Here is a 25,327-nt window from a genome sequence, read left to right on the forward strand (position 1 = left end):
TAATAGAATTATTGCTCATTCCACTAGAGGGGTGCAGCTAGGTCACATTTGCATGCTTTTTAAAACACTTGCTTTGATTTCGATGCTTGATCAAAGGCACTATATAGAATATAGGTTATTCAGAATATTTTCAGGCCATACCCAAACTAATTTATTTCGAATTATTAAGAATATGCGGGGTAATGGTAGCCATTAGAGGGAACATTTTTTTTAACTTTGGTTATTTTTGTGTTTATCTATTTTGGTATTTTCTGTATTGCCAGTACAATTGATTGTTTGACTAACCAAACACACTTCAAACTGTGATATTTTGCTTTGTTCCATACAGTAATAAACTCAAGCTACATAATATTTTTATATTTTTTTACACCATTTTTATCATTTGGAAAGTGACACACCATAAGTCTCCCAATTACCTGACGGGGCTATTCACTCCGACTAAATTGTGAAGCAACCTAGACTCTTACATAGACACTAAGCTTCCTCTAACCAAATAGGGAGGAAAAGCAGCGGTGGTTTGCATAGATAAATGCAGTGGGGTGGGACATGAAGTAGACAGACGAAAGAACAGGTATGATTAATTAATTAAATAATAGCTAGTCCGTCTGTCTGCACCGCCCTCCACCCCCGCCGTGCCCGGACCCTCCTCCCCACTGTCCTTAACTGAGCCGGCCGCTGCTAAGGAAAAATCTAGGAGGAAAGCAACTCACAAGATAGGTACATAATGATAGAATGTATTGCCTCTTTCATGTAAAAATGTCCTGGCTCTAAGAACTTTTAAAGCCAGTTTTAAAAAGGAAAAATAAATAGCATCTCCCCTGATGCTGAATGAAGTCTAAATTGTGTTCCTATGGTCCTTGATTTTAATTTGCCTCCCCTCAAATTTGAGCTACACTTCACCCCCAACTTCTTCCTTCTTTTTCCCTTCCGCCTTAAAGCTAGATTGTTTTGCTATATGTTGTGCATAAGAAACACAAGAAACAGTTAATAGCCTTCTGAATATCTGTCCTGGACTAGTGGAGCTCCTCTTACTACTGATGATCATCTCGATCCATCTACCTACAAATACTCTATTTTACATTAATCTGGTCCTATCCATTCACCTGTCCAACAGTTCATTGAATTGCTAAGCTATCCACTGGTTTAAGCTACCTTGCTTGCAGTCATGTCAACTTTACACCCCCTTAGTTACACATCCAGGTTTCCATTTTGCACATCCCAAAGATATGGCAAGAATCTTAACATATTTGAGGTGCACAGCAGCTTGCTTATTCTGTTGGTGAGCAGCCTGCTTCACAAACAATGACGATACCTTTTGTTCCAGAATGCCCAGCAAAAATGTTTAAGTGTGGAAATGGGAAGTGCATCCCTGAAGCGCAGAAATGTGACCGGATCCAACAGTGCGGGGATGGGACAGACGAGTCCGATTGTGGAGCCGGTAAGAAAAGCCCTTGAGATATTTTCTTTCCTAGTTGTTTGACATTGTCAATAATCTTGATCGATTTCCTGTCTGAACATACTTATTTATTACAATATTTTATATCTTACTTACTAGCATGGTATTGTATGACCTTTCAACCACTTTAGGGCACCATGCACTTGGGTGAATAAGATAGTGGTGACAACAACTAGGCGTAGATGGCGCTGGCAAAAAACACAAGGAACGCAACTACTATCACCCAAAAAGGATGAATAGAATTTTATTTATTTTAAAAATGATATGCTACTGAATTCAAAGAAAAAAGGTAGATATACAGGCGCACAAATTAGAGAATTAGAGGAAACTGACTACAAACCCTCTTTTAGGGAAACTCCTGGTTGGAAATCAGTTGAAGCCACTCAGCACTTACATTCACAAATGATAATGTCCACTGTCATTAAATATTCCTAAGTGGGATTATTTTTATTTAAAATTCAAGTCGTCCTGTTCTTTCACAGTTAAGATATTGAAGGGTGGTCCATAGCATGGTGCATTTCCAATTAATTTTTTGAATGTAGCCGACCTGCTTATTTCATTAAAACTTTCTACAGAGCTGACTATACAGACTTACCCAATATATTCAATTAATACTCTGTTGTTCAACAGACCTCAAAATCAATAAATTAAATCCTGTGTTACAGCTAAATGTAATTGAATGAAATTACATGCTCTCAGCGTTACTAACTGCTCACCAGATCACTTTCTCCTGCCCCCCCCCCCCCCGCCCCCCTCCTTCCCAAAGGTTTGTACTGCTGGGGTTCTACAAGGTGCAACCACTGTTCTCCTCCTTTACAATATTTGGCTTCATCAAACTTCCATAGCTTATGTGAATGACATAATCCAAATCACGAATCATGATCTGGATTCTAGTACCTTAAGAAAATGCCTTCAAGCAGATAATCACTGGATATTTGCTAACCATATCAAAATCTATATCTCAAAAAGCGGATTCCTTCATATTTTAACTAAACCAATCATCGCCATTCATGGATTTAGCCTCAGAACCAGACTCAGTCATTGTACTCTATGGGAGGGGGGAATTTAGGGGTGATTATAGATTGTAAACTATCCCTTTTATCATGAGTTAGTCAATTAGGCAAGCACGTCTTTTTACACGATGAGATGACTTAAAGATATTTTCCCATACCTTAGCTTCCCCTAAAAAGGTCCAAGCTACAGTTGTTCTACTCTCCCACCTTGGCTGTGCAAAAGGACTCCCTATAGGAGCACCCCTCTTAATATTGCTGAAATCAAAAGGCTTTCATAACATGACTGCCAGGCAGATCCTCAATCTCCCTATGTGCACTCACATTCCACCTACCTTTATTTATCTCTACACTGGCCGGAATGGTAACCTTTAAAGCAATGTGTGTAGCTCACCTACCTAATAATGAGTCTGGAACACTTTGCGCCTATCACCAAAGAACTCTGCACTCAAGACTTGCCCCATCGTTAATGGAATCTCCATTCAAAAAGACTCAAACTGGTCAAACATCCTTTCCTGTGCAAACACCCTTTCTCTAGAGTTCTTTGCCTGCTTGAATAAATACTGATATCCGCTTTCAGTTCTAGAAAGCGTTAAAGGCTTAACTTTTCCCATCACTATGCACACTTAAGTAAGGAACCCCATAGTGAACACAACGAGGTATGGTCAAGAACCATTGAGGGAGAAAATCTTACTAGCTTACATTTACAAAATAATTTTGCTTTTTTTTGTTAAAGATTGATAGTGAATGTATACATATACATTAACAATATGGTTCCCTTTTTGTTGTTTAAAAATAAAATAACCAATTCCAAAGCAGTCTTACAAATCGGCAACAAACAATTTTTTTTTTTTACAAAACATTATTTCCAGTTTAATATATAGTGAATTAAAAACAAAATTATGCAAAATTAAAAAACTATAGATATATTTGTAGATAATAATACAACATCATTTATTTGCAAATGCAGATTAAAAGAAATAATTAATGGGCATATCTACAGAGGACTTTCGTCAACTACAGACACTTGGGCTCTGGACATTTACTAGAGTTCAAGCAGTGAACAGTCTGGTTTTATTTAATAAGGGGAAACTGAAGTCAAAAGGCCAGAAGACTAGATACAATGTGTCAACATGTGTTTGGAGGTGTGATCAAAGAAAGAAGGGACATCCCAGGGACAAGAAAATATATTACCATTCAATTATTGAGCACAGCAATGTCTGGGTATGCCTATTACAGTTGGTGTGGTTTACCTGATGATATCCACTTAAGCATCACACAATCCCGACACCCCCTCCTACAAAAACCTCTTCCACAGTTGAAGTAGAAAGCCACACCAGGTAGGGGGTCAAAGGGCCTCACTGCAGGAATGCAAATTACAGGTTGTCATCATGGATCATCCTTTTGACAGCTGCTATCAAGGGCTATGTAAATGCTACAGTATAGTTCATGTAATAAGCCCTCTGGCTTGCCCAGTCCACAAGGACTAATATTTGATTTCACCAGAGCATCAGAGTTTAGTCCCTGGGCCGAATTAGCCAGTAATACCTTGCTGTGTTGTGATTATGTTTAACACCAACATTATACTTCATTACTATTCAATTTCCTGGATGCATGTTTTTTAAGTATTGTACTAAATAAGGCATACAATGCTTTAGTCGATGACCATATGCCTTATAAACTTCATTAAATATTTTTGTTGCATCCGTAAAGATATTTTAGATTGAACCAAACCTGTAAGATGGTGACACGTCAAAATGTCTGTACCATGGAATTTCTACTATTATCTTGAACATGACTGCTCTGTAAACAACCTTACTTTCAGACAATGTCCTTCTATTTTTTGTGCAAGTTAAGCTACAACATTGCTGGTCTAACCTCAGAACTTTATGGGCCAAAGTCCTATCTCCGGCTGCAGAACTGCACTATTAGCACCTGCAGGCACCTCCAACGGACATTAAAAAAAATATTATGTCCAATCTCCATCTCTTTAGTTTGCCTAAATAACCAAATTTAGCTCTCCAGATGCTTGGCTACCGATTTTGGAAAGTTTGTTAAATCTCACTTAGCTTCAACCACAAGTCCCTTGCAGATCGGAACTTGATTTTCTTTTTTAACCTTCACCAAATCCCATATGCATATTGGTTTCATCTAGTGTATTTAATAAATGCTAAAACCAATGGTCCAGTCCCAGATTAAGTAGTGTTGGTCAGAGTATAGTTCTATTTACAGACTCAAAGCAGTAATTAAGGCCATAAAAGCAAGAAGCAATTTGGGCTTCTGGTCTAAAACTGTTCTTGAGTTTAAGCATGTTGCGTTCGTAAATTGATACTTGAATGACATTTCTATTTTGGATGCATAATTTATTTACTGCCATGAGGCTCTTTTGTTTTGACCTGGTCTATAGCTTTTGGTGAATTACCCTTCTAAACTACTTCCCCTTGTATCTAGATGTGACCTAGTCTAATTCAGTACACTGTACATGTGAAGTTAGAGGTAATGGTCAATCTCTGCAGTAAAATCTTTCAGGTATCAGAGAATGACGATAGCTAACTCTTTAACCTGGAGGAACCCTGTTAATCATATGGTACCTACGACCCTCAACAGAGCAAATGCCAAAAAACATGGCAACATGCACCCATAATCCCCTGCAACAGTGGTGAAAGGAGAAATCAACTGCTATAGAGCTGAAATTTGCAGTGCTGACTATCAGCTGTAGTCTGCCTGGGAGAAGCACCTGTGGAAAAAGTAATTGTCCTTTCCCCAATTCTCAGCAACTGCGCCATTAGAAGCAGACCTAGGGTACGTGCCCATTAAAGATAGTGTAGCAAATACCCAGCTTTACTGTGCTACAAAGGAAACTTTTAGTAAGTATTAAAGAATGAGGCTCTAAAATCTAAAACCGTCTCATGATCCATCTGCCTAAAGCCCTCACTTATCTGAAATGAGAAGAGGGTTTGGGCCATTCAATCAGCACTAAACTTAAAAAAAAAAAAAAAAAAAAAAAAAAGATCAAAGCTCTTTGAAATGACTACAGGAAACATTTTCTGAATGATGTTGTCCTATCTCCTGGCGAGAAATTTTCAGGTTCAATAAAATAGCGGCGAACTATCATCGCTTTTATTTACTTTTATCTCATAAAAGACTATTCCTTCCGGCTTGCAGCAACATCTCTACTCAATGAACCCTTGGCAAAAAGATCCCATCTAAATATACTAGCATGCCCAATATTTTGCTGCAGAATTAAATGTCCTTTCCATTTATGTAAAAGAACAATATGCTCTCTGACGTTGAAGTCTTTAAAGAATGAAACCCAGCCTGGCACTCCTCTTGGCCCAGGAAATTGAATAACCATTGTATAAATAGACTTCTTCCAATGAGAAGTCTGACGACTCCACAGAAACTTGCTGATAGCGGTGATACTGTTTTTCAAGTCTCACAGCTTCTGTCATGATTTATTATTTCTTCCACCCTCCATCTGCTTTCACTTTCTTCCTTTGCAGCACCCCAATATACTTCACAGTTCATGCAAACATTATATACCATTGTTTAATTTTGTTGTTCATGAAAGGCTAATGGTTAAAAGGGTAACAAACTGAGATTAAGGCTGAGGAATATGAGACACGGCCCACATCTGGGGTCTCATTAAAAAATGTGGTGCTTTTTTCCTTCCTTGCGCTGGGCGCACCTTTTGAAAGGTTCACCCTCTGCAAGAAAGGAAAATGCACCGTAATATGATGAATGCGCTGCCATCAGGGCAGCCTCGAACTAGCACTGGCTTTCATGGGAAAAACGTAGTGGCTGTTTTGAAGCTGCTCAATGTTTTCACAATGCAAGCGGGACCCGCCTGAACTTTTAAAGGGGATTAGAGATCCGCTTGCTGGCAGGTTCAGTCCAGAGGGCTGCATTCAGGGGGCGCACTGACAGTGTGCCTCCTGAGAGCTTTTTTTACCTCAGTGCCCGCATCAGTAATACAGTGCAGACACAGAGGCAAAGGAATTCCCTCAAAATAACGCTGGCTCTTTATGTGCGCCAGGACTATTGCTGAATGGACCACACAAGCATCTGCTGCCCCTTCTGTAATACCAAAGTGCCCCGGTGTGCGCAAAGCAGACGCAAACGCCTGTTAAGCCCCTGGGACTCTGTGTAATGTGGTCCCTGTTATTACTGGTTTTGATCATACAGTCTGCAATAACCCACAGATGTATGCAAGAATGAGACCACTTTTATCCCAGCATCAAAGATGAGCTGCTCGCTTATGGTGCGTTAATCTTCTAATGCATGGGCAATGATTCAAGCAGCAGTTACAAAGCCTCTTTCTGATTTGAAATGCCCAATCTGAGAGATAAATGGATATGTTATCATAAGAAATGGCTTTGAAGATTTAAATAATGCTGTCATGAGTTTTCCTTAATACCATGGCTGTATAATAATGCTGGGGTTTGATTCCTTAGTTCTTGCTTAGTGTATACGGAACACTTAGTCAGCGTAATGAGCACTATACAGTTTGTCGACTAGTTATACTGTTAGCTTTCCTAATACTCATTGTTTTCCTTCTTTTCTGCGATAGTTGTCCAAGTCTCCTGTTTGACTTACACCTACAAGTGCAGTAACAACCAGTGCATCAACAAGAAGAACCCGGAGTGCGATGGCGAAAAAGACTGCACTGATGGCTCAGATGAAGCGAGCTGCTGTAAGTGGTATTGGGTGATGACCATAGTCCGTTCTCTTGTAGCAATACATGCACCATGAGCAATTTATTAGTCTCCACAAATTTAAACCTTTCTTGTTTATAAGCTCACAAGTCTAAGATTATCAGAGACTCACTTTCTTGGTTATGTCTAATACCTACCATCTTCTACTCCTTCCGTATAGCATGTGGGACACGGCCGTTCAGCCGGAAGACGCGCATTGTGGGTGGTGCAAATGCAGATGTGGGAGAGTGGCCATGGCAGATCAGCCTACACACTGTAGGGGAGGGCCACACCTGTGGTGCCTCATTGATCTCTGACCAATGGCTGGTGTCCGCTGCACACTGTTTTCAAGATAATGCAGGACAAAGGTTAGTGTGCGACTGAGGAATTTGCCATACTATAGTATGTTCCCAAAGGACAATATATTTTATAAAGTATAATTTATTGTTTCAACATTTGTAAAGGGCATCTCTAATTGTCATGAAATGCTATTGAATTCTGGGCTCTGTTTTGTGAGGGATTGATATTGATCAGCATTGATGGACAATGTATTTGTCTAAACAGTCTTAACGTTGAGATTAATGCTCAGTGTTTTCTTCATGGGATTAACAGTTCATTTTGTAGCATTTAGAAACAACTTCAGCTACTTATTGTACAGACTTTTAGGGTGTCTTGTTTCCAGTGTTGCTCCACCAATTGATTTTTAAACATGAGCCATTTGGTATTGTGAATTGTATGTAAACTACTGAATCCACAATATATCATGGGTTTAGAAAATGCAATTGGCCTTTCCTAGATTAATTTGACCATTTAACATCAATAATATGGGAGTAAAAATATAAGGAAACATTAATATTTCGATTCTAATCCCATTCGAAGGACTTTTCACTGTAGTATCAATTTGGGATACCAGATTAAGACCTGCATCTAGTATAAATGGTGGGGTTAGATTGGTGCTGGCAAGAAGGTCACTGTCCTCCCCAATACATGCGGTACATGTAGCCACAAACCATATTTTATTCATTGTAGATAGAATTTGCTTGTAAATTTAAATGCAAGTGCTGGGTAATAGTTGACGTGTTTTATACTTTTAGAATCCGTGTGCAACTCCCTACCCCTTTGATTACCTTTATCTAGGATGATTCATTGACTTAAATGTATATCTCTTGTGGGTTGCCTGTAACAGGTTTTGCATGCATCATTACATCAAATTAAAGGGTGTAGTAAAGTTGTATCTGCTTCTTATGGTTACCCCCACGTTTCGCTGATGTTCCACTGTTTTTGGCCTAGTCTGACTGGGATCCTGCTATCCAGGACCCCAGTCGATCTACTTTCTCCCTTAAATTGCAATGCATGAACTTTAAGTACACTCCAGGTTGGACTCTGTGGTACTCTTCTTAGTCCCTAGTATATGGTACACCATGTACCCAGGGCATAGGTACCCCAGAGGCCTCCCATAGGCTGAAGCATATAGTATGCCACCCCTGAGAGGCCATCCAAATTGACACGACCAGCCTGCTACAGCAAACTGTGTAAACTGGTGCTTGTACCACTTACTTAAGATATAGGTTCACTATATATATTTAAATCACTACACTTAAATACCTATCAATCACCCCTATGACCGGCCTTAACAATCTTGAAGGCAGGGTGCTAGGTTTTACGTGAGAGGGTGCACCTGCATGAGCAGAGCCCCTCTGCAGCCTCCTGAGTCCATTCTCTGGGGTTGTCTGTGATGCAGCCAGACATATATGTTTAAGTGCATTATAACCTCGCTGTAAATGCTAACTTTAAAACAACGGCTTAGAAACATGTTGTGTTTGGTGTCAAATGCGAAAACAACAATTGATGGACGGAATGTTAGCCAATGGCAAAACATTCACCCCCAGTCACAGATCTGGGTTTAATCCATCGTTATTTTGCTCACCACACCATTCCGGTTCAGACATGGCCATATGCAAATCAGTCTGGACTCTGTGCCTCATGGGAACATTCCAGCCCGAACTGCCAAGCCATGTCTTCCCTGGACTGGAATCAAGCATCCTAGGACCAGTTTCTGGCTATCAGCCTTCATCAGCCAGGATAGCTTGATTCCAGTGGCATGGAGAACATGGGACTCCCGTCTGAGCATACCCGTCCCACTCGGGGTGACAAATGCAAAAACGACAATTGATGGACCAATGTGTTTGGTGTCAAACACCTTGGAATCATACCTCCACGCCAACCTCCCCCTTCTTTCCAAACCCCTTGAAAAATGCGCACTACTTCAATTGGATCAACACATTGACAATTTCAACCTGCTCCACCCTCTAAAACCTGGCTTCCGCAAAGGCTGCAGCACTGAAACTGCATTGCTATATATAGTTGATGACATCCACCACGCCCTGGATAAGGGCGAGTCCTTCCTACTCATTCTCCTAGACCTCACTGCTGCATTTGATACAGTCAACCATTCAACCTTACTTAACGCACTCAAAGATCGTTTCAGCCTTAATGGCATGTTCCTGAACTGGTTCGCCTCCTACCTCCAACACAGAACCCAGCAAATTAAAATTCACAACTGTCTCTCTAGCCCCACACTTGTCTCCCTCAGTGTCCCCCAAGGATCTATCCTCTTTCCTGCGCTCTACAACCTCTTCATGGAACCCCTTACCCTCATACTTAAACAAGCCGGAATTAACTATCACCTGTATGCCGATGACACCCAACTGTACTATAAAATTAAAACCCATCTGATGTCCTAGACCTTAACACCGCCCTAACTAAGATACAATCCTGGTTCTACTCCAATCATCTCAAATTCAATCTAAACAAAACTGAAACCATTATTTTCTCTGCTAAAAACAACCCACTGCCCATCCAAACATGGATTGCTGACCTTAATGCCCTAAACTGTTCCCTCTCCCATTCCGAATCTCCTGACATCACCATCAACAGTAAGCTAACGCTCAATTCCCACACACAACACGGCCAAGGGAGCACTTTTCACGCTCCGTCATCTAAAAAAAATCAAACCTTTCTTTCCAGCGGAAGATTTCAAATCGGTTGTACAATCTCAAATGGCTTCCTATCGAAGGCAGATCCTTCTATAAAATTGCCTGCGCACAAAGCCCTTTACCAAAAGCCCCCGCTCTAACTCTCAAACAAACTCATTAAAGCAGGTTGCGCCCGACCGTTGAGAAACACCAACTCTCTCCTCCTCGTCCCCCCTAAAAAAAAGAAAAAAGCCTCCCAGTCTCGCTCCTTCTCTGGTAAAGCCCCCAGCATCTGGAATGCCCTCCCTAAAGATCTACAATGTAACCCTTCCTATGTCAGTTTCAAAAAAAGACCTTAAAATGCACCTTCTCAACAAATATTGGAGTTCATAACCCTTCTATTACCATACTTGGTATACTCTTCCCCCATCTTGAAACCCCTGCCCTTTCGCACTCTCACCCCCCTCCTTTAACCACAGCTACATGTACCCTCCTTACCCCTCTCCACCTCTCTCTCCCTCCCTTCCCCATCCTATCATTTCCCCACCCCCTCACTCGCCCAACCCCTCCTACTATATTATCACTACTATCTTATGACTACTGAACATTCCCCCATACACATTATTATAAGGTAGAACTACAATGTTCTCAAGTTTATAATTTAAATTTCTAATTACTATATTAGGACTACTGAGCACAACCCCTATATACAGTATTATAAGGTATAATTACAACGTTCTCATGTTGTTTCTAATTTGCCACTTCTTCCCATTTTTACTCTACCCAATCTATATGACTCAATGTGTTCGCTTTTGTCCACCATGTCTGTATGCTGCATCTAAAACAACTGTTTTGTAATACTTGATGGAAGGCGCTCTGATACCCCTGGGTGGAGCCAGCGCTATATAAAACTTTCTAAATAAATAAAGGGACATATGTGGGTCACTGGTCTACCCGATACCAGCTTTCTTGACTTGGGCAGCACAAAATTGATGCTGCCAGCCACAAACAGGGGTCTGCCCTCCTGCTGCCGAGCCAAGCTCACCCTGAGGAAGGCATGACAATAGGCATCCTGTCACAGGGAGGCGTAACCACCTCCCAGACAGGATTTAGTGTATTGGGGCTGGGTGGGTGCACTCGGAGTGCCAGAAAGTCTGCACTGGGGGCATATTTGGTGTCTCTGTGAATAGTCGAGCTCAAACCAGCTCTGGGAGCCATGGGCTCCTGCGATGGTGCGAAACTGGACAAAGGACATAGGTGTAGCCAACCCTCTGTCCTGCTCCTCTCCTATGAGGGCTCTCAGAATCTTTCCAAACCCTTCCCATGGGTATAAAGAGGGTTACCTGACCACTGGCCTTTAGATTTCACCTGTACAAGATTCTGCTAAAAAGAAGCAAGTACTTCGACTGCCTGCACGATACTAGACAACTGAAGAATCTCTTGGAGTAAAGGAGTTACTCCCCTGCAAAAGCAGGCACCTAAACACATCTACCTGGTTTGCTTCTCCCGAGCTCCTGAGGACTCTGAAGATTTCAGCAACACAGGAGGTGGGTTCCCGATGGTCCCTGAGGTCATTCTGCCCTCTCAGCGATTCTGAGACCAGTATCCCTCTTGGGGACTGTGCAACCCGAACCCCTGTGCACTGCGTACATTTGCAGATGCATATGCTTAGTGACGATTCCTGAGCCTGTGCTTTGGACTCCGTGTAGTCCTGACCCGAGCAGTATTTGCAACGAAGATTTCCAGCCTCCACTCTGTGTCCTGTGGGCTGGTGCTTTGTAGACTTGCTTGAGGTCTCCTCGCGATCCCTGGTCTGTTGACCTGTGGGTCCTGGCGAGGGTCAACTTGTTATTTTCTTGGGCTTACCTAGTTGCTTCAGATGTGCCCTGACTCCCCTTTGCTTGGAGAGTCCCCTGGACCTTGCTTTTCCACACCGTAACCTGTTTCCTCTGACTGCGTGTCTTGCACTTGCCAAGGCTTGTTGGTGCTCCAGTCGGACATTGACCCCATAGCTCTCGGCATCCTTCGTGAGATAGCTCACCTCTGGATTCTGGTTGTCCTAGATGTCTCCTGGTCCAAGTGTCTGCAGAGTCAAGCAACCCTTCTTCTCACCTGAAGATCGTCATCGGTGGGCATTCGACTACCGAGCCCCTGGTCACCAAAAGTGACCCAGACTTTCTCCCTTCTGCTTTCAAGTTCCTCTCACCTTGATTCCAGCCTGGGATTCCACCGGACACTCTTCGCCTTCCTGGCAGCAGTACTTCTTTGCTACTCTCCATCCAAAACAACAAAGGTTTCCGACACCACTTGACACTAATGCACCCGGCTCCTCTGGGATAGGTAACACGGGTACCTCTGTACTTGCTGGTAGGTTGGCCTTAGAACCTCCTAAGTTCCAATGGGTTTGCTTGAAGTCCTCTTATAAGTGTCCATAGCTTGTAATTTACCAACTGCGACTTTCCCATTGAGTTGTACGGAGCACGCGTCTGTGTTTCCTCACTGCACCCGTCCTCCGTGGGCTCCCTCTGTCACTCCTCTGAGTGTTTCCTTGGGGTCCCAGCAATTCTATGTGCTCTAGGAACTGTCTAGTCAAGTCCATGTTGTTATACAATTTTTAGTCTCGCGTTTGGCAGCGCATGCGCTGCATGCGCTGTCCCAGCGAGACTTAAAGTAATTGTATGTTGGCTTCAACTTCCTGTAATTTCTCCTGCCCCTTGCGATTGGTTTAAATCTGGCATTGCTGTTGTTTTCTTGCTTTCTGTTGGCTGTTGCTCCTATGGTAACTTCCTTGTAGTCCCGAGGCAGCGGCGCCTAACTACAGTTTTCCTCCGCTTCCTGGCACTTAATTGCCTGCAGTGTGCCATTGGTTGTTTACCCCTCCCTGACTGACTTGTGAGACCCTGCTGACAAATGTAAGCTCCGGTTGTGGTTGGGGCAGTGGCCCCCATCTTCTCCCTCCTCGCCTTATTTAATATCCTGCTCATGTAGTCTCCTTTGCTTCATCCATACTCTTTCGTTAGCGCTGTTCAGAGGCAGTTTGCCCCGCTTTCTTTTGTTGCTCAACCCCCAGTTCTGCTTTGTGTTTCTAATTTGTGCAAAATGAGTGCTTCAGGCTTAAAGCACTGAGTGCCCTGCCCCGGGATCTCTGTGTGACAGTCATTCAGAACTGGGAACGCAGGACTGCCTCTCCTGCAGGCTGAAGCCGGACGCACTGACTGCTGCAGGCAGTAGCGAGAACCAACATGTCTAGAAATGGTACGGGCCTCCGCCACAAGGGTAAGTGGGGTCCTGCTGCTTCTCTTCATGGTTTGGAGGTGTTTACTGTGAGGGTCAGCAAGAGGGAGCTCTCTTCGGCTCAGCACACGGTGGGAGGGTGGCTCCGCCTGGGGCACCGTCCCATACTGGGAAGAGCGCAGATGCCTCAGTCTCGGTGCCAGTGCCACCGTCCAGATGCACAGCGCTGTTATTGGTAGGCACTGGTACCTTTGGCACAGGGAGGGGGAGGAAAGGGCGTTGCCCAGGTGCCCTAAGGCCACCGGCCGGAGTCCCAGAAGAATGAGCTGCAATTTTAATGGAAACAAACACTACCATTTGCGGTCTTTCACTAGAGTGATTTATACGGTTTAATTCCTCCTGTTTAACAAAACATTGTGTCACCAACATGGAAACATCCCTCGCGTATATAATAAAAGTAAAGAATCTTCTGAAAAGCTGCATGAGTCACAAATATGTTAACTGAGTTCTCACTTTGTCAGTTGTTCCATTTCTTGGACACGAAGGACGCAGTGTTATTCTTTTACCGGGTTTTAAAGAATGTTCAAGTCTATAGAGAACACTCTGAAGAACGGCTGTCCGCTGTCTGGAAGAGCTGCTGACCTGTCAAACCACACCTCCCTTTGTTTACCAAGGACTGGATGGACCGAAATGACTGCTAGAAAACAATTACCGCATTGAAAAGGATTTTCAAAGAAATACTTTACCAAAAGGAGTGCACAGAGGAAAGTTTTTTTTTTTTAAATAGAAATGTATCCCCTCAGTATGTTGGATCATCTGTTGCATTATAATACTCCAAAAGCACTTATGCTGCGCAGAGCTTTGCCTGTGCTGGGAGTCTCTGTAAGACCTATACTCAGGGACACTGGCATTATGTGCAGAAGAGGGCAAAATTATGCGTCAGGGTTGAGTAAATTATGCAGAATAATGAGGTACATTTTGCGATAGTATTTCTTCATTATTTTATTTTGAACGTTTTACACTTAACAGTCTGGGCGTTGATTGCACCTCATTAGTACTTGGCTAACACTCAAATCTAGCAATAAGCGACATCAATTGTACCAGTCAGCCTTAGCAAAGGGTCTTCAGCTGTGCAGTAACACATTGCTGTGTATTTTTTAACTTTTGCACCATTTGAGCTAGAAGCAATCTTTTTTGTCAAAATATACAGATTATGCAGAATATGAAGGATTATGTGGCTTGTGAAAAATGCTTTGGCCTCACAATCGCAAATTCCAGTGGCCCTGCATATGCAATGAAGTGGTATACTCTGTCAGTCTCTGAAGGCCCTGTCAACAAAGAGTTCTGCTATGACAATCTCTAAAGGGCCTATGTTATAAAGAGCTGTGCCCTGAAAGCCGCTGAGGGGATTATGCTTTGAAGAGCTTTGCTCTGGCAGTCTATGAAAGGCCTATACTGCCACAGGTTGTGCTCTGTCTCTGAAGGGTCTACGCAATGCAGAGCTGTGGTCTAACAGGTTCTAAAGGGCCTATGCTGTCATGAGTTGTGCTCAGACAATCCCTAATGGGACTACGCTGCCTTGTGTTATGCTCGGACAGTCTCTGAAGGGCCTAGATGCCATGCTTTATGCTCTTCCCTGTCTGTGAAGGGCTTATGCTTTCTTTTGTAATGTCCTGATAGTCTCTGGTAGGCATTTCTTCATTGTATTTTGCTCTGGCAGTCTACGATGGGCCTATGTTGCCTTAGGTTATGGTCTGACAGGGTATACTGCCATGTGCTATTCCCTGACCGTCTCTGGAGGGGCTATGCTGCCATATGCTATGCTCTGAAAGGCCTATGCTGCTGTGTTATGTTTTCTAAACGGACCGCCAAGGTTGGCAGGGCACGCTGTGCACTGTGCTTGTTGAGTCCTCGTGGACTCTGTACTTAAATATTCAATATCATGCAATGTAAATGTAGGTGTATTTATATAGCGCAACCTGTCACCCAAAGGGTATCCTGGCGCTTGCTTAGGGAACCCGTCCTGGTATCCCCCTGTGAGAGGCCCCGGCAGGGTGTCCACAGGGTGAAAGCCAGGCATCCCGCCGCGAGGGGCCGTCGTGGAGATTAAGCAAGCTATTGCCCAGAGTTGCAGAGTGAGACCCCGTGAGTTGAGTAGGCACCGGAGCGAGAATTGTCGAGGCCGTGGAATTTTGAGCCCGAGACCCGCTGAGGCGGGGAATCGAACCCTGGTCCACGGTCGATCCCAGCTCCGGGTCTGCCGCCTCTAACCACTGAGCCACACTTCTCCACCAAGTGCAATTATTCAATCAAATGATATCACAAAAAGATATAAATGAACTTGTGAATCTGCTTTTATATCTCTTCATATATTCAAAGCAAATAATAGAATTCCTTCATAGAAATCAAATATGTCGAATACAAATGAAAAAGTATACGTTCATTACAGAAAGCTGAACATTCTAATACAATTATGGTATAATTTTCTCCTCATAGAAGATCATAGCACAACAGTTTTTTTTACAATGCCCGATGTATTTCGGGACGATGATGTCCCTTCCTCAACATAGCAGGAAATTCCATGCATATTACAGGTTATGTTTGGGGTTTCGCTGACACGAGATTAAAGAGATCCAGATTTTGTGATGGGGAGTAGGTGGGCCCTTATAATTAGGAGTACACCCTGTTCAATTCTTTTCCCATTTTTACATTGGCAAATTGCAGCTATTTATAATTTAAGTTACAGGAAGAAAAGTGTAGTCTCTCAGAATCAGTCAACCATTCGTCCAACTACGAATTGAGAATCCAGGAAAATGCTGACTGCACCTTTGTAGATTTGTTTATATATTAGAGTTAGTTATATTAGAGTTAGATTTGACCAACACATCAAGTAGGTGCTTACCATTCCAAATTAAAGTGATGCACAGGTCTAACATCAAAAACAGGCTTTGACAAATACAACCACGTTCCACAAGTAACCAGATGTTCCATACCTGATCTTTCTTCATCTTTCTCAACCATCTTACCTACCTCACTTACAGGACAAGTTTGATGTATACATTTGGAAAAGGGAAAAACTATTTAATTTCCAAGATCCACCTTTCAACGTTTCACAAAACTGTACACATTAAAACCATGAAGCTGCCTGGCCATTGGTTATAAAAGAGCCATGAAGGCATGTGCTGAGTGCATCCCAAGAGAAGACACCAAAGAGTCATGACAATACCAGTGTCCTTATAAAAGATGCTAGACATGGATCTCTCACATCTGACTGTACACATGAAGGAAGTGCAGAACCTTCTGAGCTGACCTACCTTGTGAGGATACTGAGCCAAGGTTCCCCAGTGCCTTTAAGCAAAAGACACACAATTGACGGACAGAATGCAGGACAAATCAAAACATTCACCCCCAGTCAAGAGATCTGCGCTAAATCCATCATTTTTTTGCTCACCATGTCACCCCAGTTTAGACCTGGCCATATGCAAATTAGTCTTGACCCTGTGCCTCATGGGAACAGCGCCTTTATCATTGACAATACAATGTGTGGTAACTAACTCTTAATTCTCTAATTCATGGTCAGTCCACAGCGTTGCCTTCTCTGGAGCTGCCAGTAAACAACAGTAACAGTCTCAAAGGGATGACTTTCTATTGCCACTTCGTGCTCCACAGACAGATGACCCCGTTTGCCCAGAGTGTGCGCAGCTGAAGCCAGTTTTTGTTCAACAAAGAGAGGCTCAGAAGAAAAATATTTAAAAAACGAAGCACCAGAAAACAGAACATTGAGTCCTTGAAACATAAGGGCTCATACTTTCCCTCAGCATAAAAGAGGGGCCGCTGTGAAAACCCTAGCGACTGAGCTCAAAAGCAAGTCATTATTGTGCTTCTCATCAAACGAAAATACAATAAACATGCATTTTCTGCCACAAACAGGTTTCAAAAACCAAACCTGTTTAAAAGGTAGTAATTGCCAAATAAAACGATGCATGTTCTTTTTAAGCGCTGCACAATAAACTCCTCGGTTGGTATCAGACCCTGACGATCAATCCATGGCGTTGCGAATGAACGCCACGCCGTACAAGCAAAGTTATTAACGTACATTTTCACGAAAACGTCATCATGCACAGTTATGTCCGTAGTCACTATATTCAAAAAGAGTGGTTAAGTTGAGCAGATCTCGTTTGTTACCATACATCTAGCTCCAGAATCACACACACACACGCGAGAGAGGTGCAGCGCCTCTCACCTTTGGGAAGTTTTTCTGCCGAGCACAGCACGGCCAGGGAAAGGATTTGGAGGACTGGAATGCAAAGTCTCATGTTGAACCCCACGAAAAGAGTGTCCTAGAACCAGGGGGCCACATTCCGTCTGTTTCATTTTGAAAGCATGGCTTGGCATGGCAACCTGTTTCTCGCAGCTCCCGCTCCCGACCCCGGCGGCTGCAGGCCCTGCCGGGGGCTAAGTATATTCAGGAATTCTCCGCCTTGGCCGCAGTGACAGACAAGAGCAGCTGTCCGCATGCACTAATGTCAATATGAAAACACAGGGCTTATAGAAGAAGGGAAAGAAAATCCCAGCAGGATATTTTGTGTAGGAGACGAGTAGGACTGCTTGGGGCACAAGGTGGCTTACACGATACGCCGACCCCGGCCACGACAGAGCTCTTCCTTGACAGGATGTCCCACCCCCACCACGCGCGGCATCCAGTGATGGATGCTGCATGGTGGACAAGCCAATCCTGGCGCAGCAGTGCCAGGATTGGCTAGGGGGGCACACTTGCTGCTTGCCCCGTCGCCCTTTGTAAACCCGGGCTGTGGCAGGCGAACAAGTACCCCTGGGTCCCGCTGGGGAACTTACAGTGTGCATGCTTGAGATCGTTGCCAACTATCCCAAGCATGCGCACTGTAAGTTCCCCAGCGGGACTGCGCACTACGGTCTGCTGCAGCCTGTCACTCAAGCTGCAGCAGGCCACCCAACCTGGCCCCTGCGCAATTCCCGGCGGCTGAATCTGATTATTGAATGGTGTTGCAATGTAATTTCATTTACATACTACATAGGATTGCGGCCGGTGGCCGCGATGCGGGTCCATGTGGCTGGTGGGGCTACGCCCCAATGGACGCACCGCGGCTGGCCCCCAGTCTTTTGTAGTTGCATGCCCTCCCACTGCTTACCTGACAGCCACAATGTTTGCTTTCACATGCGTGCACTCTACACCCAAATAAATGTACACAATACCGGCACCTTCCGGACATTCAGCTGGCGCCTCTGCAGAGCTCACCAGTGTCTAGGAGGGGCTGAAACTCGGGGGGGGGGGGGGTAGATATCTTGCACTCTGGTGTTACATCACAATATTACTCTGTATTTAATGAAGCTTCTCAGTGCTATGCTAATGCCTTTGTAGTGCTTCACCCTCTCCTGTCATCTCAAAGCGCTGTAAATAACACCCACGTCCTGCGTACTTTCTGTCTGGAATGCATTAATGGCGCCTCGGCATCTTGTAGGTCAGAGGCGCCCCTCAATAACAAGCTTAGCTTAGGGTTGCACCACTTTTCAGTGGCCATGCGATCGGAGCGATCTCTTGGAGCAATCCTTCTAGACCTTACACAGGGGTATTCTGGGACTTTTCCCTGTATAGCTGGTGTCAAGAGCAAAGGGCTGTAAGTCGCCTTCTTTGCACCGTGGTATCTAGTGAGGCGCTTTCATCACTAGGCGCTATTCACGAATTGTTTTTTGTCATTATCAGTGGTTTCTGTTATAAAAGGCACAGGATCCGATGTCCAAAGTTAATGTAGGAGTGACTCTTTTATGTACGATTAACTTACTCTTGTGTAAGTTGCACAGTAATTGCGAAAGGTTACGGGTAGGAATTGTCTCAAGTTTTCTTTTATTAGTCCCTTGAGGGTGGGCATTCAGAGTGGTGGATCAGAGAAGAGGTTGAAAAAATTCCATTCAGATGTCGTTCATACACTCTCAGGTGTGACTTTCTGGCTATTTATCAAACTTTATAAATGCATTTCTCATGCTTATCCGCACAATTAACTTAACTTACAATTGAAAGGTACAAAAATAGCTGTGACTCAAAGCCTTCGGGGTGATTAGCGACTGGATACCCTATCAGATGATTAGCCGCACTTTGTAAATCCTGGTTGATTGATTGATTGGTGGAAAGGTTGGGAAGGAGCACCAAACCTCACAATTTTCACAAGAGTGGTGGAAGAAGGACATGAAAGCGAATCACACTTTCAAGGGAGAGAAGAAATTATTTTTAAAAGTTAATGCTGTCCAATGTCCTAAACCTGTGTTTTTTTCAGTGTGTGAAATATGCAAACTTGGGACCAAGACATTTGATTTAAATGTTTCTTACTAATTCCATGTACTAATTATTGTTCCTTATGGCAGTTAAAAGGTACAGCTGTCTGAGAAGGGGAATTTAGTAAGTAGAGAAGTATTTTTTTTCTATTTTACTACTTTGGTCCCAATTTGTAGGTCGAGCCTAAGGGCAGCGCGCATGTGCTGCTCGCTCTGCGAGGCATGCTGTAGTAGGGGATGCCGTGGAAGCTTTGTCCACTCTCCGCACACATTTGTCATTGGCTTTGTGTTCTTCTTAAATGCTGGCTTCAGATTGGTAAATAGGCTTTTTAGTCAGTCCTTGGTACTGCCTTGTCTCTATTTGTTACCGCCCATAAGGACTGGACCTTTTACTGGTCATGGTGCACAGTCTGCTTTATCATGGACCACAGCCAGGGCCGGACTGGCCGTAACGGGCACCAGGCAATCCCCCCGGTGCGCTGCACGGGTGGGGGCCGTTTTTGTTACAGGGCCGTTTTTGCAGCATGGCTGCAAAATCGGCCCTGTAACTAAATATTTTTTAAATTTTTTTTATTGGCTGCGCGGTCCGCTTTCAATTTAGTGGCCGCGCTGGTTTATTTAATTAATTTGCTGTTTTCTTCTGTGTGGGGGCAGACGCGGTGATTGAGCCAGGCACTTCACACGCGGCTTGGTTCTGTTTTGGTGAAAGGCAGGCACTTTTACCCAAACAAGCATTTGCAATGGAATAGGTCTTGCATTTACGCAAGTTTGAGCTATTGACATTGCAAATGAAAATGCATTTTATTTTTGTTTTTGTTTTTATAACCTAAATAAAAGGCATTGTCATTTACAATGCCAAAAGCGTAAACTTGCGTAAATGCGAGACCTATTGCATTGCAAATGCTTGTTTTGGTATGTGGTTCGGTCTCCCCCTGTAGCAGGCTGTGTATTGTGCTATTTACGAATGCTCTATTGATTCAGTATTGCGTGCTTTGTGCCCTAGTCTCGTGTAGAGACTAGTAGAGAGTGCTATATTAATAAATACATATTTTTTATATAAACACTATCATTCTCCTTTCATTTAGTCATTTAGGAGGTGATACTCTGCTAACACAAGCTGCTTTACATTCCTTCCAGATTAAGCCAGAAGGCTGCTCTCCATAGCTACCACTAGGATTGCGTTCAATGAAGGTTATCTTTGACCTCATACATCATAAGGGTTGTGTGGACTGGTAGAAGGTGCCCACTTCAATTAGTGGACAGCATATACCAACCCACTTTCTCACAAAGTGAACACTTGTTTCTGCTTTCCTTGTTCAGCTGATTGCATTGTTCGTGGATTAGCTTTCATTAAATGGCGGCAAGGGTTGTGGAGTGTTTTGAATAAATGTTATGGTTAGTTCCGCTTTTTCTTCTCTCCATTCTACTTTAGAAGTGATAGTACATGCATTTGTATGTATTGCCCGCATCTGGACTTTTACATAAGACTTTCGCCCTTTTTTAGTGTTGGGTGGATGAAGGACATATGACTTAAAGCAGATGATGCAGAGTCCGCCTTATTCAAATTTCGGAGGGAGAACCTGTACACTACAGCTAAGAATGACAGGATTTTCAGAATAATTGGCGGCTGTCCTGTGACCACCAAACTTTAAATAGGGCTTAATGTGTCCTGTGGGTATCTATGAATTTGTTTTGCACATTTATGTTTTTCTTATATATCATTTAAAATTCTTGTGGCATGACCATTATGATGTTGCATAAACTACGACTTTGGTGGAAGTATGCAAGGTTTGCTTTGCCGTCAATGACTGACACAAGTGAACTTAGTGCACCAGTGCTGAATGTGAGAGACAGGTTATTGTAGCCCCCAGCACCTCACCAAATACATTGTTGAAATAGAATTGTTGCTTTTGGGTTCCTAACAATCCCTATAAAAGGGATCAGTGTCACCATGGCAACAAAAACAAATCCATTCATTATTCATAGTATCTCTCTCTCGCTCACACACACACGCAAACACACACACACAGTCTCTTTCATACTCTGTACTAACAAGAATAGGTGCTTTTTAATTAAAACATTTATTGCGACAGGAATAACCTGTTTCTCAGGGTAAATATAGTTTACAATGATGTTTACACATCATATGCAATTACAAAGCGATCATTACAACAACTGCGTTGTTACATCGCCTGCCTTTACAACGCAAGCTGTTACGACTTGCTGTAGGGGACAGAAGGTGTTAGATTTAAAATCCAACACCTTCCCTACTGTTGCATAGACTGGAGTTGGAATAGTAAATTATACTATTCCAACATTCAGAGCTCCCCCTACAGCAAGAAGTTGTCATGACTTGAATTGTAATGGTCTGCGATGTAACAACGCGGTTGTTGTAATGACCGTGTTGTAACGGCATGCGTTGTAACATGGCATATTCGTTTCTCAATACATCTAAAACTACGCAGGATCTCATGAAAACGGCAAAAAAAGACGTTATGATAACAAGATTAAGATTAATATCTCTAACATAGTAAGATGTCACTTAAAACCCAGCCCCCTAAAACCTACTTTTATCTTCACTAAGAGAGTACGAAAATAACTTTCAGTCTAGAGCTTCTTAGGTAGAAGTGACACATTGCATACCTTGTTAAAGTGAGAGCTGTTATCAGTGGTTTGTGAAGGCAGTGTTCCCTGTGTAGGGCAAATGTGCACTGCGGTAGCAGTCTTCCTCTGAGACTCTGCTTTTTAAGCGTCAAGAGAGATGTAGCATCTTTGAAGTGTTGGCAATAGGTAAGACCATCTTCTTGCAGAATCTTGTGTGGTAATCTGGATGAAGGCTCTCTCCAGACAAATAGTCAAGTGGCAGTCTCATCAGAGATTTTAATTTTTGATAGAAGTTTAAGAATGTCCACATATATTATGTGCCTCAAGGTGTGTGTCCTATACATTTCGTTTATGAACTTCTAAGGAAAGAAGAGGTCAATTCAGACTAGAGGTCAATTCAGACTACACTATTTTGGCTACATGTCTGTACATGTTCTTATTGGCTTTGAACATGGTGATGAGTAGACACTTGTCCCAGACTGATGCATTTGGTGTTGTATCTGTCATTAGCCGAATGACCTGATACTGTTACAGTTCTTAGTAAAGATGAGATGATATTTGCATCAAATGTCAGACATGACAGTGATTCTTCATAAATTGATAAATATCGGACAGCTACACGATCTAAAGATGGCCTTCTCCAACGTCTAAAGATGTGCTAGGGCCTACTAAAAATGAAGTTGGCTGAGTCAGACTGTAGGGGATTTACTGCAATGGCACATTTGTTCTCTTGTGGCATCTTTTGGCTAGTTGAGCTTTGCCGTTGGCACAGGTAGCATGTGCTGTCACTCAGGTCAAGCCACCACTGAGTGTAATTTCATGAAAGGTCTGTATTTGAGCTTCAACTAGTATTCCCTTAATATACTTCAGGCTATCCAGAATGTGGCGGTGCAGCTGGTTTTGGGCATTTCTTAACCTCTATCGGTGAGGGAGAGGCTGAGGGCTTTTCACTGGCTGCCGGTGAGGAAGAGACTGTTGTTCAAAGCACTATCTGGTTTTTAGGGCCCTTAACCAGCAGGGCTCTTATTATTTAAGAACTGCTTTTAACAGGTATCTTCTCAGCAGACAATTGAGATCTGCTGGTCAGAGGGAAGTGACTTCCTGCTTTAGGATGGCCAGATGAGGCGAGCGTACATTTTCGAGGACAGCTGCTGGGTGATGGAACACTCACCCAGTACACATTGCTAGCATTACTTCATACTCTGCATTTCGCAGGAATGGGAAGACTTTGCTTTCTCACAGCCATAATTGCCTTTGTTGGTCACCCCTGCATGATCTTGCTGGTTACAACACTTTGATGCCTCTGGTTTAATGTGCTTTACAAATTTACATTTACGTGTTTTATCCACACATTTAGTTCTGTCTTTTTTTTTAATGCAAACTCTCTTTTTCAGATGTAGGCATCTAAAGAGAAGATGCATGTGCCTACCTATATGCAACAAGCCTATTGCAGTAGTTTGTTTACTCTGTATAGTTGGGGATCATGCAATGTGTTCGTCACTGGTTCAGGCTCTGTATTGATCAGGGCTACTGTCCTGGTATCCATTCATTTAATTGACAAGAGCCCATTCCAGTTGGTAGTAAGATGTTTGAAGGGAATTAATAGATGTGGCAGGATGCAACACCAGTGATGGTAGCCCACCTGAACATGGTTAACCCTTTCGGCGCTATTGATGGAACCGTTCCGTCACGCCCCTTGGGTGGGCTGTGCTTGTGACGGAACGGTTCCGTCACGGCCCGCTCGCCGCGCCTGCATGGCACTGATTTTGCGCCTGCGCGGCGCGTTTCATTAAGCGGGCGGGGCCGTGACGGAACCGTTCCGTCACAAGCACAGCTCACCCGCGAGCCGTGACGGAACGGTTCTGTCACCCGCGCAGGTGTGCCGCGCCCCCCGCGACCGTTAGCGCTGCGGCGGAATAGCCGCCGCAGCGAAGGTGTTAAAGCACTTTTGCTGAGCTATTAGTAAATAGTAGCACTGCAGTGGCATAGGTTTCACTCTACATTTTTCAATCAACATCACAACAAATTAATTAACCCCTGCAAAAAACAAAATTGGACAACTTCTATTGCCAAACTAGTTTACCATATGAAGTGGGTAACAAAGGAAATAATGTGATGATCTAGAGGGTGCATCAAATTGTTACTAGAGTCATGGGACAGAAGAGTCAAAGGAGAACATGGTGACGTTTCAGTTTAGGAGGTAACTGTGTGGTGCATTGAACTAATTGATTGCTCAATAAGATAAAACACTGGAAGCCATAATGATTGATTTTTACTGTATGAATTCTTCCAATAGATACTCTGATCCTGCTTTGTGGACTGCTTACCTGGGGTTGCATGAACAGGCCCAACGAGGTACCAGTGTAATGAGGAAGATCAAACGCATTATTGCTCACAGACAATTCAACTATTATACCTATGACAATGACATTGCTGTGCTGGAGCTGGCAAGTCCTGTTGCATATAACAATGTTATCCAGCCCATCTGCTTGCCAGATGTGACACACGACTTTGCAGTGGGGAAGACCTTATGGGTGACTGGATGGGGAGCACTAAAAGAAGGAGGTGAGTGGGAAAGAGGGCCTAGGACTTGTTATTTTGTCATTTAAGGACATGCTGTTTGCATGGTTTGATACCTAACTCAATAAACTGCTGCAGACTCCAAGATTTTGAGTCATTATCTTTCATTTACAATTTTTAGATGTTAAAAGCAAAAGTGTTTTCGCTAAGTTACAATTTGAATCCTATATGTTATGCTGCAATTCATATTTTCCAAATAACAGATGATTCCTGTCAATGAAATTACAATTTCCTGTATTCTGTAGGCTCTTGAAAGAACATGAAGCTACCAATTGGGTTAACTTCTTATTGTGCTGATCACTTTATTAAAACAGTGTAGGTTGGTTTATTCTGTAAATCATTCATCACCGTTTTTTTTGCTTTTGGTAATTTGTCAGTTCCAAATTTGTGTTTACAGTACTGGCCTGTTTTAAGGATCTGTGTTATACTTTGTTTCTGTTTTTTCTTCATTTCCTAAAAAGTTGGCAT

At 43.2% G+C, this 25,327-nt stretch overlaps 1 protein-coding gene across 3 annotated transcripts in view; it reads left to right on the forward strand.

Moving 5' to 3' along the window:
- Nucleotides 1-25,327, forward strand: part of ST14 (ST14 transmembrane serine protease matriptase) — a 423,216-nt gene that overhangs the window by 345,911 nt on the left and 51,978 nt on the right. For all 3 annotated transcript variants that reach the window (XM_086956919.1, XM_086956920.1, XM_086956921.1), the window contains exons 14-17: nucleotides 1,325-1,438; nucleotides 7,037-7,159; nucleotides 7,342-7,528; nucleotides 24,576-24,844. In XM_086956919.1, the coding sequence (XP_086813045.1) occupies nucleotides 1,325-1,438; nucleotides 7,037-7,159; nucleotides 7,342-7,528; nucleotides 24,576-24,844 (693 nt within the window). The remainder of the gene's footprint in view (nucleotides 1-1,324; nucleotides 1,439-7,036; nucleotides 7,160-7,341; nucleotides 7,529-24,575; nucleotides 24,845-25,327) is intronic.

Source organism: Lissotriton vulgaris, chromosome 2_1 (assembly GCF_964263255.1).
Source record: "Lissotriton vulgaris chromosome 2_1, aLisVul1.2, whole genome shotgun sequence".
NCBI lineage: Eukaryota > Metazoa > Chordata > Amphibia > Caudata > Salamandridae > Lissotriton > Lissotriton vulgaris.